The following is a 16429-nucleotide window of genomic DNA, read 5'->3' on the forward strand; positions in this document are numbered from 1 at the left end:
CCTGAATTTGGGATTATTCGTTGTCTATTCAGGTATTCAACAGATGCAGGCACATCAAGTTGTTTGTGGAGTTTTAATCCGCTGCTTCTGAGGCTGCTGGGAGAGATTTCCCCTCCTCGTCTCTGTTCGCACAGCTCCTGGGGATCAGCTTTGGATTTGGACCCGCCTCTGCGTGTAGGTCGCCTGAGGGCGTCTGTTCCCCGCCCAGACAGGACGGGGTTAAAGGAGCAGCTGCTTCGGGGGCTCTGGCTCACTCAGGCCGGGGGGAGGGAGCGGTACGGAGGAGGCGGGGCGAGCCTGCGGTGTCAGAGGCGTCGTGACGTTGCAGCAGCCCGAGGCGCACCGTGCGTTCTCCCGGGGAAGTTGTCCCCGGATCACGGGACGCTGGCAGTGGCGGGCTGCACGGGCTCCCGGGAAGGGCGGTGTGGAGAGTGACCTGTGCTCGCACACAGGCTTTTTGGAGGCGGCAGCAGCAGCCCCAGCGTCTCACACCCGTCTCTGGGGTCCGCGCTGATAGCCGTGGCTCGCGCCAGTCTCTGGAGTTCGTTTAGGCGGCGCTCTGAATCCCCTCTCCTTGCGCGCCGCGAAACAAAGAGGCAAGAAAAAGTCTCTTGCCTCTTCGGCAGCTGCAGACTTTTTCCCGGACTCCCTCCCGGCTAGCTGTGGTGCACTAATCCCTTCAGGCTGTGTTCACGCCGCCAACCCCAGTCCTCTCCCTGCGACGGAAGCCCGAGCCTCAGTTCCCAGCCCCGCCTGCCCCAGCGGCTGAGCAGACAAGCCTCTCGGGCTGGTGAGTGCTGGTCAGCGCCGAGCCTCCGTGCGGGAAGTGCGGGAATCTCTCCGCTTTGCCCTCCACACCCCTGTGGCTGCGCTCTCCTCCGTGGCTCCGAAGCTTCCCCCCTCTGCCACCCGCAGTCTCTGCCCGCGAAGGGGCTTCCTAGTGCGTGGAAATCTTTCCTCCTTCACAGCTCCCTCCCACTGGTGCAGGTGCCGTCCCTATTCTTTTGTCTCTGTTATTTCTTTTTTCTTTTACCCTACCCAAGTACGTGGGGATTTTCTTGCCTTTTGGGAGGTCTGACGTCTTCTGCCAGCGTTCAGTGGGTGTTCTGTAGGAGCAGTTCCACGTGTAGATGTATTTCTACTGTATCTGTGGGAAGGAAGGTGATCTCCGCGTCTTACTCTTCCGCCATCTTCTCTCCTCCCTCACTGTGATTTTAAGTTGAGTTTCCCTAATGACTAATAATATTTAGCACATTTTCATGTGCTATTGACTATTTACGTATCTTTTTTTATGAAGTGTCTGTCCAACTCTTTCATGATTTTTAAAATTATATTGTTGGTCTTTTCATTATTTGTAGAACTTTATATATTATAGATAAATTATGTCAGGTATATATGATGAATATTTTCTCCCAGTCTGTGACTTGCCTTCTTTTTTAAAAGCAGTGTATTGATTTTCTTAATCCTTTCAAAGAACCAACTTTTGACTTGTTAATTTTCTCTTGCTTCTCTACTCTTTATTTTCTTGCTTTCTGCTCTTGTCTTTATAATTTCCTTTCTTCTACTTTTTTCAGGTTTAATTTGACCTTCTTTTTTTACATTTAAGGTGGAAATTTGTATCATATTTTTAAATCTTCATTTTCCTAATAAAATACAATGCTATAATATGACATCTAAAGCTATAAATTTTATTTGAAGCACTGCTTTTACTACTTTCCTCATATTTTGATATGTTGTATCTTTATTCAAATTTAGTTTAGATATTTTCTAATTTCTGTTGTGATTTTTTAAAACCATGGGTCAATTAAAAGTGTGTTTTAAATTTTCCATATATTTGGAATTTTTCTAGATATTCTATTATTGATTTCCAGTTTATTTTTTTGAGGTCAGAGAACCAGTTCCCTAAGATTTCAGTCTTTTGAAATTTACTGAGATATGTTTTGTGATCTATTTTATGATCTAGCTTGGTGATATTCCATGTGCACTTGAAAAGAACCTATATTCTACAGTTTTAGGTCATATTAGCCTATCAGTGTCAAATAGGTCAAGGTGATTGTTGGTATTGTTCAAATATTTATATATTTATATTTATAAATATTTATATTAAGCCGTGCTCTCATGTACAAAGTTGTATCAATGGGAATCTTAACCAATGACATTTCCTTCTTTCAAGAATAAACTCTCCTTCAGTTTCTGCCCATTTTAGGCATTTTCCAGTGCCTAAAGAGTTTCCTTTCAAAGAGTTTCCTTTCTTAATTTTTCCTAAAGTTTATAATTGTTATCTGTGGGAGGGTTAGTCAGATTCAAGTTCCTCCCCTATTATCAGAATGAAAAACTCTCTCAAAAGATTCTTTTTAAAAAAAAATTATTTATTTTTATTGAAGTATAGTTGATTTACAATGTTGTGTTAGTCTCAGTTGTACAGAAAAGTGATTTCATTATATATATATATAAAAAGAATCTTTTTCAGATTCTTTTCCCATATAGGTTATTACAAAATATTGAGTATAGTTCCCTGTGCTATACAGTAGGTCCTTGTTGTTTATCTATTTTTATATACAGTAGTGTGTATATGTTACTCCCAAATTCCTAATTTATTCCTTCCCCCCACTTTTCCCCTCTCAAAGGATTCTTAAACCAAATATAGTTAGCTTTCCTATGCTAATCCTCCAATATGTAGTCATTGGTATCTGAAATTAACTCTTCTCATATTATTTGATCCAGGGATAAAAAGGACTAGTGGTTTTCAAAACTAGCATGATTGTTCAAGACAGATCCATGTAAAACCTACCATGTCAGGGCAGAGTAAAGAACTGGGAACTAGGAAACAATGAGGCAAAAGATAAGGTCCTTTCTCTCAGTGTCCTAAGGAGAGGAAACCACCTACATAAAGACAACACACAAAACATCAAGTGTGGTTTTCAGAAGACATGCACTCAGGGTTGGCTTTATGATGAAGAAGGAGACTTCAAGTGGGCTTTATTTCCATCTTTTTCTTTTGAATGATGTCAGGACAGTTTTTACAAAATTATTACAAAGTTGCTTAATTCCCCTTTCACAACCTACTCAGATGTAGGGAAGGCAGAAGAGATGTGATTTTTAAATCAACCACTCTCAGTGTTTCCACTATTTGGCTTGAAGATAACAAAAGCGACACAATCTTATAGAAAGTGTGACTTTCATTATAATCAAACTTTTTCCTTATACTTTTGTAACAACCAAGCTGTCTTAGGTACATATTTTCAAATTATAGATGTTTCTCAGTAAGAATAGGTAAAAATCCGTGAACATTGCCCAATAGTTTTAATGCATGCTCTTGCTGTTGTTGTGTGTGCTGTTTCCACAATTAACTTACTAATTATTCCAATGACTTTCTTTAATGACCTTAATATGATTTTATGACATCTGAGTGGTGGAGTCTCCAACTCAGTAGTTTATTAAATAAGGGCCAGAAATATATGAGATAAGTATGTGGTAAACTGCCAAGAATTATAAACTTTTTGAGAGAATTCCAAAAATCAAATGTGCAAGAATATAATTTAATTTTATAGAACTTAGCTTAAGTTGTAACTTAGAGACCTACCTCCAGCAAGTTGATGGGATTAAAAACCACACACACACAGACACACAGACACACACACACACACACACACACACACATACACGGTAAGAAACAATCTCCTTTCCTTTGGAGTATCTTTCTCTCCCACCCATCCTTGTCTTATGCAATACCAAGGTATGTACACGTGCAGATTAGGCAAAAGGAATGACATTTGATCTTTGGTCATTGATCCACAAAGTTTACTAATAGGCATCTATAGGTCCATAAGGCTTCTGCTGCTTTGGTCCCAAACTTGGGTTACAGAAATCTTTTCTAAGCCTGCTTGCAGAGCTGCCTGTCTAGGCTTGCCATCTCTTGGGGGTCCTACAGGGAAGCAGCATAAATATTACACGTACTTCTTATGCTTTCAGAAGCCATAAACCTCTGTAAGCTCTGCTCTCTTCCTCTAGCAAGAGGGGGTGTTTTTTTAGATTGGGAGAAGGAACCCCTTTCTCAATGCTCTCCAAAGTACTTTATCCAGAAGACAGAAATGGCTTGAATCACTTCTGTCTTGTGCTCTGCCATGTGGCTCTCCTGAGGGAAGGTATTCAGAACTTCTGCTTAAATGGGGGATAAGAAAAGGGAGAAAGTGGGGAAGTTATGGTTTTGTTCAGCCACACATATGTAAGTGTATTCTTATTTTGTAGATATATACATTATGTATTTAACATATGCACTTAGTGTTTATATCCACAAATAATTTGTCAGTTTTAGTTTTCAAGGAATCTATTTACTATATAAAAAAAAAATCTGTCATGGACCCCAGTGGATTTCATGTGGTGGCATGATTTTCTATGTTTATAGGTTATATATATTATCCAAGAGCTAGCTAAGGCTCATTGATATTTTTATTGATTTCTGCAGCACTGAATGCCAAAGGAGCTATTCTCTATGCCTTTGAAATGTTCCGCCTCAAGTCCTGTGTGGATTTCAAGCCCTATGAAGGAGAGAGCTCATACATCATCTTTCAGAAGTTTAATGGGTTAGTATGAAATTTTACAGAGTGTGAAAATCACACGTCCTTTGATTATAAAAAGTGACACATCTCTTTCAAAGGCTAAAAGAAGAAATTGGAAAGAAACTAAAAGCAAAATCAAATCTTTCACTGTGAATTTTTTAAAGTGGCATCACATTTTTAATGTGCTCTGTAGAGAATGAAGTGTTTGGATACCTCAGGGAACCAGGGAGACTCTTCTCAGTTCTTTTCCTGGGTTGACGTTATGTTTTAAATTACAGTCCTTTTTTTTTTTTTAAAGTCAGGTTTATTAAAGTATAAAATGCATCCTTTTGATGGCACTGTTTTAAATTATAGTACTCTGATGGCTGGACCTCTTTGAAAAGTTCTAGATGTAGATTTGCTTTTCAGAGTTACTTATTTCTAAGAAGAAATAAATGGTATATCAAGAAAGAAGACCTTTGTCTTCAGCGGTGTTTATGTCAACCAGTCTGAGGTAGATGAAATTGGGAAGCAAAGCCACCATCTGCCGTGACTCTGTAGGTCTGTGTCTTCAAGGCCCAGCTGGAGGTATCTCTTCACACTGCAGTTCCCAACATGGCCTCTAGGTGTTGCCTGGATTTGGTCATCTAGTTCTGAAGGTGGGGATTTTGTTAATCATGGTTGGATAACAGACATAAAGAAGGAAGTTAGCACATGCTTTAGCTTCTCGAGAAGAGTCTTAGACCTCAAAAGGTGTAAGCTTGGCAAGTAGGGGTGGTGGAGTAATAACAAGTGAATAGTTCTAGTATGCTATGGTGACTGCAGAAGTAGGACCTCTAACATAGTGTGAAGTGAAGCATCAGGAAGAACCAAGCTGAGTGTCAGAGAGATGAAGAAAGGAGAAGGATGTAGAGGCAGAGGAAAGGGAAGGACAAATGGGAGGTGGAAAGAGAGGGAAAACCCGAATTCGGGGAACTCTTATTGCCTGTGGTTGGGAGATGTCTCTATTACATTTAAGTTAGGGGAGAGGAAAAGGGAGGAAGAGGGTCCAGGAAAGGGGCTGGCCCAAAGTGCCCCAAGCCCTTCAGGATCCTGGTCCTCTGAAGCTGGAGGTTAACTGGACTCTTTCAGAAGGACAAGGTCAAAGATTTACAGAGTGGTGGAGTTATGGTATTTTGCAACTTACACCTTTCTTCTGGGGAGGGATGTTAAAAAAAAAGATAAATAATAAACGCTTCCTCTGGATTGTGGATATTTTGCAGAGTAAAGTCTGAACTGGTAATAAAATGCTACCATCAGGCAAGGTGATAATGGTGATGTTTGCACAACTCAGTACTTTAACTAAAGATCATTGAATTGTACACTTAAGATTGGTGAATTTTAGGGTATGTAAATTATACCTTAATAAAGTTGTTAGACAATAACTAAGATCCATCTTGGAGTAGAAATCAAGCCTATTAGCATTTGAACTTATATGATGTTAGCAATCTTGGGAAAACAATGGCAGGTAATTTAATGTGATTGTCACCAAGGAAATCACAATTCACTGGTAACATTTAAACTATTGTCAAATCTCTTATTCTGTTGAGCGTTGGTTAAGGTATAGATCCTTGTTGAGGTGGAAAATCAGATTTATGAGAAAAGACAAAAATAATTGGGAAAAAGAGGGAAAGAGGCTGCACACGAGGAATTTAGAGTATCTGCTAGCAGTTCCTGAGTCCACTATTTTCTGAGGGAATTTATGGGTCCTTCTTGCCTGGAGTCCTTCGGACGTAAGTTAGGCCACCTGCTGTGTGTTGTTATAATGCTGCAGATTGGGTAATACCCCAAGAAATGAACTTGATTAACTTGCATTTTTTTAAATTAATTAATTAATTAATTTATTTATTTATTTATGGCTGTGTTGGGTCTTCGTTTCTGTGCGAGGGCTTTCTCTAGTTGTGGCAAGCGGGGGCCACTCTTCATCGCGGTGCGCGGGCCTCTCACTATCACGGCCTCTCTTATTGCGGAGCACAGGCTCCAGACGCGCAGGCTCAGCAATTGTGGCTCACGGGCCTAGTTGCTCTGTGGCATGTGGGATCTTCCCAGACCAGGGCTCGAACCCATGTCCCTTGCATTGGCGGGCAGATTCTCAACCACTGTGCCACCAGGGAAGCCCAACTTGCATTTTTAATGAGGTTCTTTTTTATGATCATAAAATATATGCCTGCTCATTATAGGAAATTTGAAAAGTCATGAAAATGTAAAGGAGAAGATGTAAATCAACCACAGCCACTGCTCAGAGACAGCTTTGTGGTATAAAAGCAATAGTGCTGCTCTTTGGAATGCCCCATGGGTTTGTGAAGGTGAAGAAAAATGCCAATTTTTACTTCTTTTTACCTGATGCATTATTAGGATTGATTTGCCTCTGAGTATGTAGGCATACTTTTATAATGGCCTATCACTTTAAAAAATGGCCACTTTTATAATGGCCTATCACTTTTAAAGCCTGCATAATGTTCTCTCCAGGGAATGTTGCTTTTTTCACCAGTGTCCTATGTTGATGAGAATGCTATTAATAGTTTCTTTTTGAAATCAAACCTAACTTTCTTCAAACCTAACCTAATTTGTGTTTTGGAATCCTATGAATTACAGCTGCTTAAGAATTCTCTAGAAGAAAATTTCTTTCTTCTCTTTAAAGGTGCTGGTCTGAGGTTGGCAACCGACACGTAGGACAGAACATTTCCATTGGCCAAGGATGTGACTATAAGGCCATCATTGAACATGAGATCCTGCATGCTCTGGGGTTCTACCATGAGCAGTCAAGGACAGACCGGGATGATTATGTGAACATCTGGTGGGATGAAATTCTTCCAGGTGTGTATGAACCCAAGGTGCTATTATCTTTATCACTTGCTCAGCCCAACCCTGGGATGACCAGGCCAAACCTATGCGTGAATGGGAGCTTCAGTTTCTCCAGAAGGAACACAAAATATGACCTCTCCTGTAGACTGTGCTCATCTGATCACAACTGATCCCATATAAGTGTCTCAGGGAAAGGTGAATGGTGGTTAACTAAATGTAGGGTTAACTGATAATCAAAAGCTCTTGCTTTGTTTCAGTGTTTTTGTTGAAAATCTATCTAAAATTCTATTCTCCTGTCTTAGTGAGTAAAATGAATTAGGTCTCTGAGGATGTCAGGGTCCTTTTTCTGCATGTGAAATCTCGTGTAGCTCTAGAAAACTACATGAGGTTTAGTTGACTGTATGATAATCCTAAGACATACTCCAGAATTTTTTTGGTGCTTTACCAAATCAACAATAGGTGTTTAAAAACAAAACAACAACTACAGCAAAAAACAAAACAAAACAAAACCACCTTTTATCTGAATTTGCACTCCCAATTGTGTTAATTCTAGCTAATAGTTTTTCTGATTAATCAAAATGTACAAGTCTTTTCTTTCTCCTTTCTAAGCACCTCTTTCCTTCTGCCCCCAGCCCATAAAGGATAACACAGTAAAGGATAACACAGTTTTATTTCACATATTATTATGCAGTTATTCTAACAATTCTGCTGAAAATGTTATAACTCAGTTTCCCAATGGGTGGGGTAAAAAATCCCATGCTGTGTTTCTGAAAACACCTAGTTTTTTTAAAAAGATTCTTTTGATTTTAAAGTCTTTATTGAATTTGTTACAATATTGCTTCTGTTTTATGTTTTGGTTTTTTTGGCCGCGAGGCATGTGGGATCTTAGCTCCCTGACCAGGGATCAAACCTGCACCCCCTGCATTGGAAGGTGAAATCTTAACCACAGGACCACCAGGGAAGTCCCAACACCTCGTTTTTGATTAGGAATTAGTTCAGGAAGCGGAAAAGCATTATTTTTGGCAGTGATAGTTTAATGAAACTTTAATGTATTGGAAGTGCCTTAACTATGACCACACATGGTTTTCATGAAGCAAATCATTGCCTTGTAATTATCTGTTTCATTTAGATCCCAATTTAACATATGAGTTCACAGATGGCAGTGCATCTCTAATAATTTTAGGGACTTGGAAGAACTGGCCATACTTTAAAATTAAATATCAGTCTCCAAAAGACTTCTGCCAGAACTAGCTCATTTTGGAGTAAGCTGTAACCATGGATCTCACAGGGGGCAGGGGTTCAGATGGCTAATCCTATCAAAATCACCTCTGGGGTTTCTCAATCTGTGTCCCTCCCGGCACCTCCTATTCTGATATTTCATGAATGTAGAGTACTGGTGGGAGGAGGGGAAACTATGTGGTTTGTAAAAGCCTAATCTGTTACCAGGATTGGACCCACACATATACTCCCACCCATCCTACCATTCAACCACTGAGCTAGAGGCCAAGTAATATTCTTCTTTGTCCCCCGGTACAATCTAGAGAAGTTCTAGAGAGTGTTCACCCAAGTATGAAATAATAGATCAAAAACAGTATATTTGTCTCCCAGGGGTAATTGCCTTATATCTGGGTCTGTGTAGATGCGACAGGAGAGTGCAGATCAAAGGACCGAATCTCTGCTTGTGAGACCCCGGACACCATTAGACTTCGTCTGTATTTGCTAGAGGCCTGAATTTCTTCTCTTATATACTTAACTCTGATGAAAATGACATGAGGAGGCAGAAAACATTCGCCTTTTTAAGTCTTGAAGAACACAATGCTCGGTGCTTTTAAGATCGTTTTAGACCATATGAGGCCCCCTTTCTCCGAAGGAGCCTGCACACTTACAAGGATAATTTGAAGACATGCTCCGCTTTGGGGTGAGCATAAATGACTCACCATGTTTGCTCATTTCCTGCCTGTGTTTTCGTTAGGTGTAATTTCATATATCTAAACTGCTTGCAATCACTGGAGAACTCTTCTCAAATGAGACATCAAATCCAATTTAGATCGTAAGCAAGGGCAGTATTATTGCTCAGGGTAATTTATGACTTTATTGCATCTCATCTTCAGTTGATGGTAATCTTATTATTTAACCTAGGAAGATACTCTATTGGCAATATAGTTCTCTCCCCAAATCCATCTCTGTTTCTGAAGTCAGAATTGTGTTTTCTGGATCTGTTTCCTTTTATTAAGCAAAACACTTCTGAGGTCTAGCAGGGGTCTACAAGCTACAGTCTGTGGGCCATATCTGTTTGCTTTTGTAAATAAAGCTTTATTGGAACATAGCCATGCCCATTTGTTTACATACTGCCTATGGCTGGTTTTGTGCTATAACAGTAGAGTTGAGTAGCTGTGACAGAGACCATACATCTTGCAACGCCAAAAGTATTTTGTATCTGACCCTTTACACAAAAGGTTTGCCCATGAGCTCTGGTTTACAAGATCACTTCCTCTTCAAGCTCTCAGCTGTGAGTTCCCTGAAGGACCATGCCTGTCCTAGTCACTGCCAGGGACCACCACCCACCTAGCACAGCTCCCAGTAAATAGTAGGCATGACAAAAATGTGTTGAGTTAAATTTTAAAATGTATTAAAAACATTTATTTGGTAAAGCATTCTGATAAGTATCCTTGGATAATAAAGAATAAAATGATCTATTCTAACCTGATGATTTTATTGCAAGTTAAGGAAAACAGCCAGTGAATTGAAAGTGCCTTGCTTAAGATACCACTGAGAGTCACCAGGAGATCCCAGACCCACGCCCAAGTCCTCACACCACCTTGATGCTTTTTATAATTTTACCCCCTTAACGGCCATCCTAGGACCACGTGCTCTGGAAGGAATGACTTTCCTCCTTCCCTGTTTGGGTTATTTACTTCTTGCAGTTCTGTCCCACCCTTTGAAAATGCTTCGATCCCTCTTGGATTAAGTCCCCATAAAACCCCTGGGAGTTGGGAGGATGTAACATCAGTATTGTCGTTTTATAGTTAAAACAGGTTTTGATCAAAGGGGTTCATGGGCTTTTCCAAAAGCATCTGGGGACCACTGCCAGGCTGTACCACACTTCTCCAATCCTGAGTGTACCTGAGTTGATGTCTTTGAAAGTTGGTCACATTTTCTTCTAATTATTAAAAACAGTTGGATGGGAAGCTAGGAAGGGAGAAGGAGATGATGAAGGTGGGAAGTTTTGACTGGGAGAGTTATGAGTTTTCTCATTCAGTTTTTCTATCACTCCCTAAGAAGGGAATTAAAAATCTGTGAACTTCCCATTATCGCAGCTGAACCAGTAAATTCCTGATGGCTGCTGGATTAAAAGAGTATCTGGGTGGTTTCTCATTTCAGCATTTCACATTGCAGGGCATATTCTCTTACTTATGCTAATCTCATTTAAAATATTTTCATTTTCTATTTTGAAAGGAAAGTCAGTTTTCTTCCTATTTTGTTTTTCTCACCATGGGGCAATTTCTAGAACAGGAGACTGTGAGCCTTGATTGACAGGATGCCACTTTCTCGCCAGCTGCTAAACTTTCCTTCTGCCCCTTAGATTTCTTTTTTCCTAAATTGTTGGCGAGCTGGCCAGGTACAGCTCTTGGTGGATGAGGTACTTGGCTGTTAGCAAGATGAATCAATCCTGAATATTTTCCTGAATTCAAAAATTCCTTTGCCTCCCATGAGGAATACCTGCCTCCACTTTGATATCTTATCTTCTCTTTCTTAAAGCCTCATACATACACACACATATTTATTTATTTATTTACATGTATAAAAATGAATCTTTGATTTAAATATACATTTAATAACATGCATTGTATATTTACATTACATTTACATTATAATATATGTATATATTATGCACATATTTAATATGTATATATTTATTATTAATTTTAACATGTATTTTAATATCCATTATAATAATTGTATGTACTATTATATAATATATTAGTACATTACAATGTTATTAGTAAAAATTAATATATATTAATTTTATATACATTGTGCAAATTATAAAATATGTTAAATATGTGTATATATTTAAATCAAAGATGCATTATTCTGCCTCCCCCCCCTTGTTTTGGTCTCTGCTTGAGTATCTAGTCAAAGAGGGTAGGATGGGGAAATGACATGACTGATCAGGGCCTGTGGATTCCCTCCCTGACAGGTTATAAGCACAACTTTAACACCTACGATGACAGCGTCGTCACAGACCTCAACACACCCTATGATTATGAGTCTTTGATGCACTACGAGCCTTTCTCATTTAACAAGAGTGCTAGCCTCCCCACCATCACAGCCAAGATCCCTGAGTTTAACTCCATCATTGGGCAGCGCCTGGATCTCAGTGCTATCGATCTGGAGAGGCTGAACCGAATGTACAACTGCAGTGAGTACCTCTGGGTCTGAGGACTGGGTAAACCCCCTGACCTTACGGGTTTCCTGTACATTTTCCTTTGTGTTAATTTTGTTAATCTGTCCATTTCATTAAGGACATTAGTTTCCCTATCCTTAGAAAAAATTGTAACACCTACCTCACAAGATGGTTATGAAAATCAATTATGTGTTTGTGTTCTGTAAAGTGAAAATATTGGACCAATGTAAGGAGCTGGAATTGTCCAACTCCTTCAGCTTCCCTTTGAAGGGTGCATCCTTATGTAAAGCCCAAGATAGTTATAGGCTTGAAAGTATTTTGTATCTTAAATTCTTTGTCCAGGTTAGTGGTTCCTGGAGTCCTCTAATGCTCAGAGATGGGATGTTTTCTAAAATGGCCCCACTGGTCTTCAGAGACACATTCTTTAATCCTGTTCAATATGTATGTAGAGAAGATCTACTAAGAACAAAGCCCAGCATAATAGGTACCTCATTCTTGATCTAAAGGAGTCGATGGTTGGCATTTACAGAAAAGCATGATGGTAAGCCTTTTTATAATTTGACTCTGTGAAGTGTGTAGGGCTGCATCTGTGTTGGCAGTTTCTGCTATCTAATGCACGACGGTAGGATTTACAATTGAGAAAAATCAAGACAACGAAAGGCTCATTCATGATCTTGCTAAACAATGACATCTTAGTAGCCTAAGTCATTAGGTATTTGACATGAGAGGCCTTAAATTTTTAACCAGGTGACAAACATATCATTTGCAGCCACAACTCACACCCTTTTGGACCACTGTGATTTTGAGAAGGCAAACATTTGTGGGATGATTCAGAGTACCAGAAATGATGCTGGCTGGGTCCATGAGGACAGCACTCAGCCTGGACAAGCGGATCACACCTTGGTGGGACAATGCACAGGTCAGTGAAGGCAGCAAGGAAGTACATTGAGGAGGTTCACCAGGTTCAAGGGGAAATGGCAGCCAGCATGTTTGGCCTCAGTTGGAAGGCTAGTTATCAAACCTGGAACTCTGAATAAGGACAAAAACCATTTCTCATATCCTTATTATTAACGCAATAAAAAGCATCCAGGTTCTGGGCATGCAAAAGAAGGGTTCATTTAAGCGATGACAAAACTGATACAGACACAGTGGTTGATATGACTTTGTACTTGTTGGTTATCTAGTTTATATATCCTGTGTGTAACACAGGAAACTCTACTCAATATTTTGTAATAACCTATAAGGGAAAAGAGTCTGAAAAAGAATATCTATATCTCTCTATATATCTGTATATCTATCTATCTATCTGAATCACTGTGCTGTATACCTAAAACTAACACGACACTGTAAATCAACTATACTTCAATAAAAATTTTTTTTAATTTAAAAAAATATATGACTTTGTGGGACTTCCCTGGTGGTGCTGTGGTTAGGAATCAGCCTGCCAATGCAGGGGACATGGATTCGATCCCTGGTCTGGGAAAATCCCACATGGCGCGGAGCAACTAAGCCCGTGTGCCACAACTACTGAGCTTGTGCTCTAGAGCCCGCAAGCCACAACTACTGAGCCCGCGTGCCACAACTACTGAAGCCTGCGTGTGTAGAGCCCTTGCTCCTCAACAAGAGGGGCCACTGCAATGAGAAGCCTGCACACTGTAACAAAGAATAGCCCCCACTCGCCACAACTAGAGACAGCCTGCAGGCAGCAACGAAGACCCAGTGCAGCCAAATATATATATATATATGACTTTGTAAAGTAGGGCAATGTCTCTAACAGCAGTGTCCTCCAGTGGAACTACAGTGCACACCACATATGTAATGTAAAATTTTCTAACAGTCACATAAAAAAGAAACAAGGGAAATTCTCTTTAGTAATATACTTAACCCCATATATCCAAAATCTTAACATTTCAATGTGCAATCAATATAAAAACTATTAATGAGATACTTCACACTTTTTTACAGTAGGTATTTGAAATCTGGTGTATATTTTATCCTTACAGCACATCTCACTTTGGACTGGCCACAGTTCAAGTACTCAATCGCCATATATGTTTGGTAGCTGCCATATTGGAGAACAGCTTCAGATAGTTCCTGTACATGGTTTGTGCAGTGAAAAAGCCATAAAGTCAGGAGAGACCCGGGTTTAAAATCTGGCTCCACCACTTGCTAATGGTGACCCCAGGTAGTTGTTTTTGTTGTTGTTGCTGTTTAAGTCTTTTGGCTTTTTGTAAGCCTCTCTGACCATCAAGCTATTGATCCTTCACAGCGAGCATGTAAGGAGATAATGCATATAGAATCTTCAAAGGCAGACCAGCAGCCTTACTCCCTACTTTTATCCCCCATCGTCCCTTTCTCTCCAGAGGTTCTATTTATTTTTCAATTTCTATCTTAACACCCTTTTATTACGTGCTTGTCATTGAAATTGTACCAACCCTATTTGGAAGCAGGTGAGGTTATAGATTACAATAGCCTTTTAAAGACTGGACTATCATCAAGTCCCTTAGTCCATGCCTGTGTGAGAGTTGCTAGGAGTTCCTTCACAGAAGAGACCCAGCTTATCACCCAGATCCCAGGCCACCAGGGTGAATGTCAGAGGTTATCAACAATTGCCACTCTTCCTCACGCCTTGGCAAAGGGCAAAAGTCTCTGTTACACATCAGATTATTAAACACATAATCTCCAGTTTCCAAAGGGTGATCTACGCCTGAAGTTCTCTTTAAATTTCCATCATAGCCTCTAATCTAATCTCTCCCGTGGGCTTGCTGCTAGGCTAACGTGCAAGTTCCAGCTAAACAGAAAGGTGATCTCCGTGTGAGAGGAATCTGTTGAAAGAATATTCTAGCATTTTAGTAGGAAAGGAAAGGGCCACAGCCCAGAGAAGTAACTAGAAAAGCTTTCTCAGGTTAACTTGACCAGCCATTATGCTTCTTCCACAGGAGGCACATAATGCGATGGCGTTTCCTCTGCTAGAGAGCACTGCCTTATTCAGGTAGATGCATAGACTCAAAGAGCTCGAAGGATGGAAGCCACTTCCCACTTGAATCCCAGAGAGATGAATGAATACCCAGTTAGTGGCAGCTCTAGGGCAAGAATTCAGGTCTCCTGACTCCTCAGTTTGAGTTACTGGACTTGCACTTCATACTTCTGAACTCACCTGGTGGAATTCCTGAGCAAGGATCACCAGGAGACCTTCTTAGCCCTGTGAGCTCTTGTTTACCTTAACCCAAGCCCTCAGCAATTCACGACACAAAAGTCTAAGGCTAGTAAGGTAAAGTATTGAGAAGAACATACCGGCGAATATAATTTACCCTGATGATATATTAAAGACATTATGGTATTTTTCAGCTTTGTGGAAAGCTTATTTAAACATCCTTGCTCATGCCCCATATGTGAGGCAGGGTGAGGCACGGACTCATATTGTCAAAGTACCTGGAACTGTAGATGCTCACTTCATATTTACTTGATGAAATGTTTTGAGTGGAGCATTTGGTAAGAGGTTGAGTATTGGAGTAAGTTTAGATGACTTCTTTATATGCAAGAATTGTTCATTGCCCTTGACTTTGAAAAAGTGTGCTGGTTTTCCAAGTGATGTATTTGTTTAGCCACCTGCTTGTTTTGAGGGAGAGAATTTTGAGATACGTGAGTTGGGCAAACCCAGCCTCTGGCATAAATGTAGACCCTTTATCCCCTCTTTCTTAGTGTTCTTCCAAGGCTTTCTTTACATTCAGGAGAAATCCTCAGTTGGTCCCTAATATGCCTTGAATGCCCCTTCTTAGGACACAGTAAAGGTGATTCTTTACTATTGATAGTACACCCAGTTATTAGGCTACAAAAGGGTGAAACTGAACCCTTCTCATTGTGAATATTTAAAATCCAATTCCTAAAACTTTGAATCCCACAGTTTCTTATACAGATAGGTGGCCAGCTCTTTTCCTTGGAATGAATCTCTAAACAACGAAGTTAATGAAGAAAATGGAATTCATCTCACAGACACTAAATTCCATAAACTTTGCTTAAAGCCTGTATTTCCTTAAGTCAGAGGTGTACATTTCACAACCTTGGGAACAAAGGCAATCCAAGGAGGCAGTGGAGAGCTGTGACTTTGACCAGCAATTCTGTCCATGGAGACAGACAGAATATTTACTGACAAACAACCTTTTTATTTTCCCCAGAAGAGTTCTAGCCTTTGTTGCCTGGACGATGGCTGTTGCTCACTGTTTCACTTTGCCTGGGCTGAGGGCACCCTGGGGTATTTGTGGCCAGAAGATGGGACTTTAGGGTCCTCTCTCCGTAGGTGCCGGCTACTTCATGTACTTCAATACCAGCTTGGGGATAGCAGAGGAGGCAGCCCTGTTGGAGTCTCGGATTCTTTACCCAAAGAGGAAGCAGCAATGCCTGCAGTTTTTCTATAAAATGACAGGAAGTCCTTCAGATAGACTCATCGTCTGGGTCAAGAGGGATGACAGTACGGGCAACATTCGCAAGCTGGTCAAGGTGAAGACCTTTCAAGGTACTTAAAGGCATCCTGCGAGGACTGATTGGGCTTCATATTGGGGATTGTGCTGTTTCTCCTCCTTCCCCTCCCTCTCCCTTTTCACCCTCCTCCCGCTCGTCATTCCTCCCACTCTTCCTCCTC

The 16429-nt window shown here is 40.5% G+C and overlaps 1 protein-coding gene across 1 annotated transcript in view; it reads left to right on the top strand.

Moving 5' to 3' along the window:
• Nucleotides 1–16429, top strand: part of MEP1A (meprin A subunit alpha) — a 36676-nt gene that overhangs the window by 12720 nt on the left and 7527 nt on the right. The window contains exons 6-10 of the mRNA XM_082347617.1: nt 4466–4583; nt 7219–7394; nt 11584–11805; nt 12560–12709; nt 16088–16303. Coding sequence (XP_082203743.1) covers nt 4466–4583; nt 7219–7394; nt 11584–11805; nt 12560–12709; nt 16088–16303 — 882 coding nt within the window. The remainder of the gene's footprint in view (nt 1–4465; nt 4584–7218; nt 7395–11583; nt 11806–12559; nt 12710–16087; nt 16304–16429) is intronic.

The sequence above is a fragment of the Balaenoptera borealis genome, assembly GCF_965194805.1.
Source record: "Balaenoptera borealis genome assembly, chromosome: 12".
Lineage (NCBI taxonomy): Eukaryota > Metazoa > Chordata > Mammalia > Artiodactyla > Balaenopteridae > Balaenoptera > Balaenoptera borealis.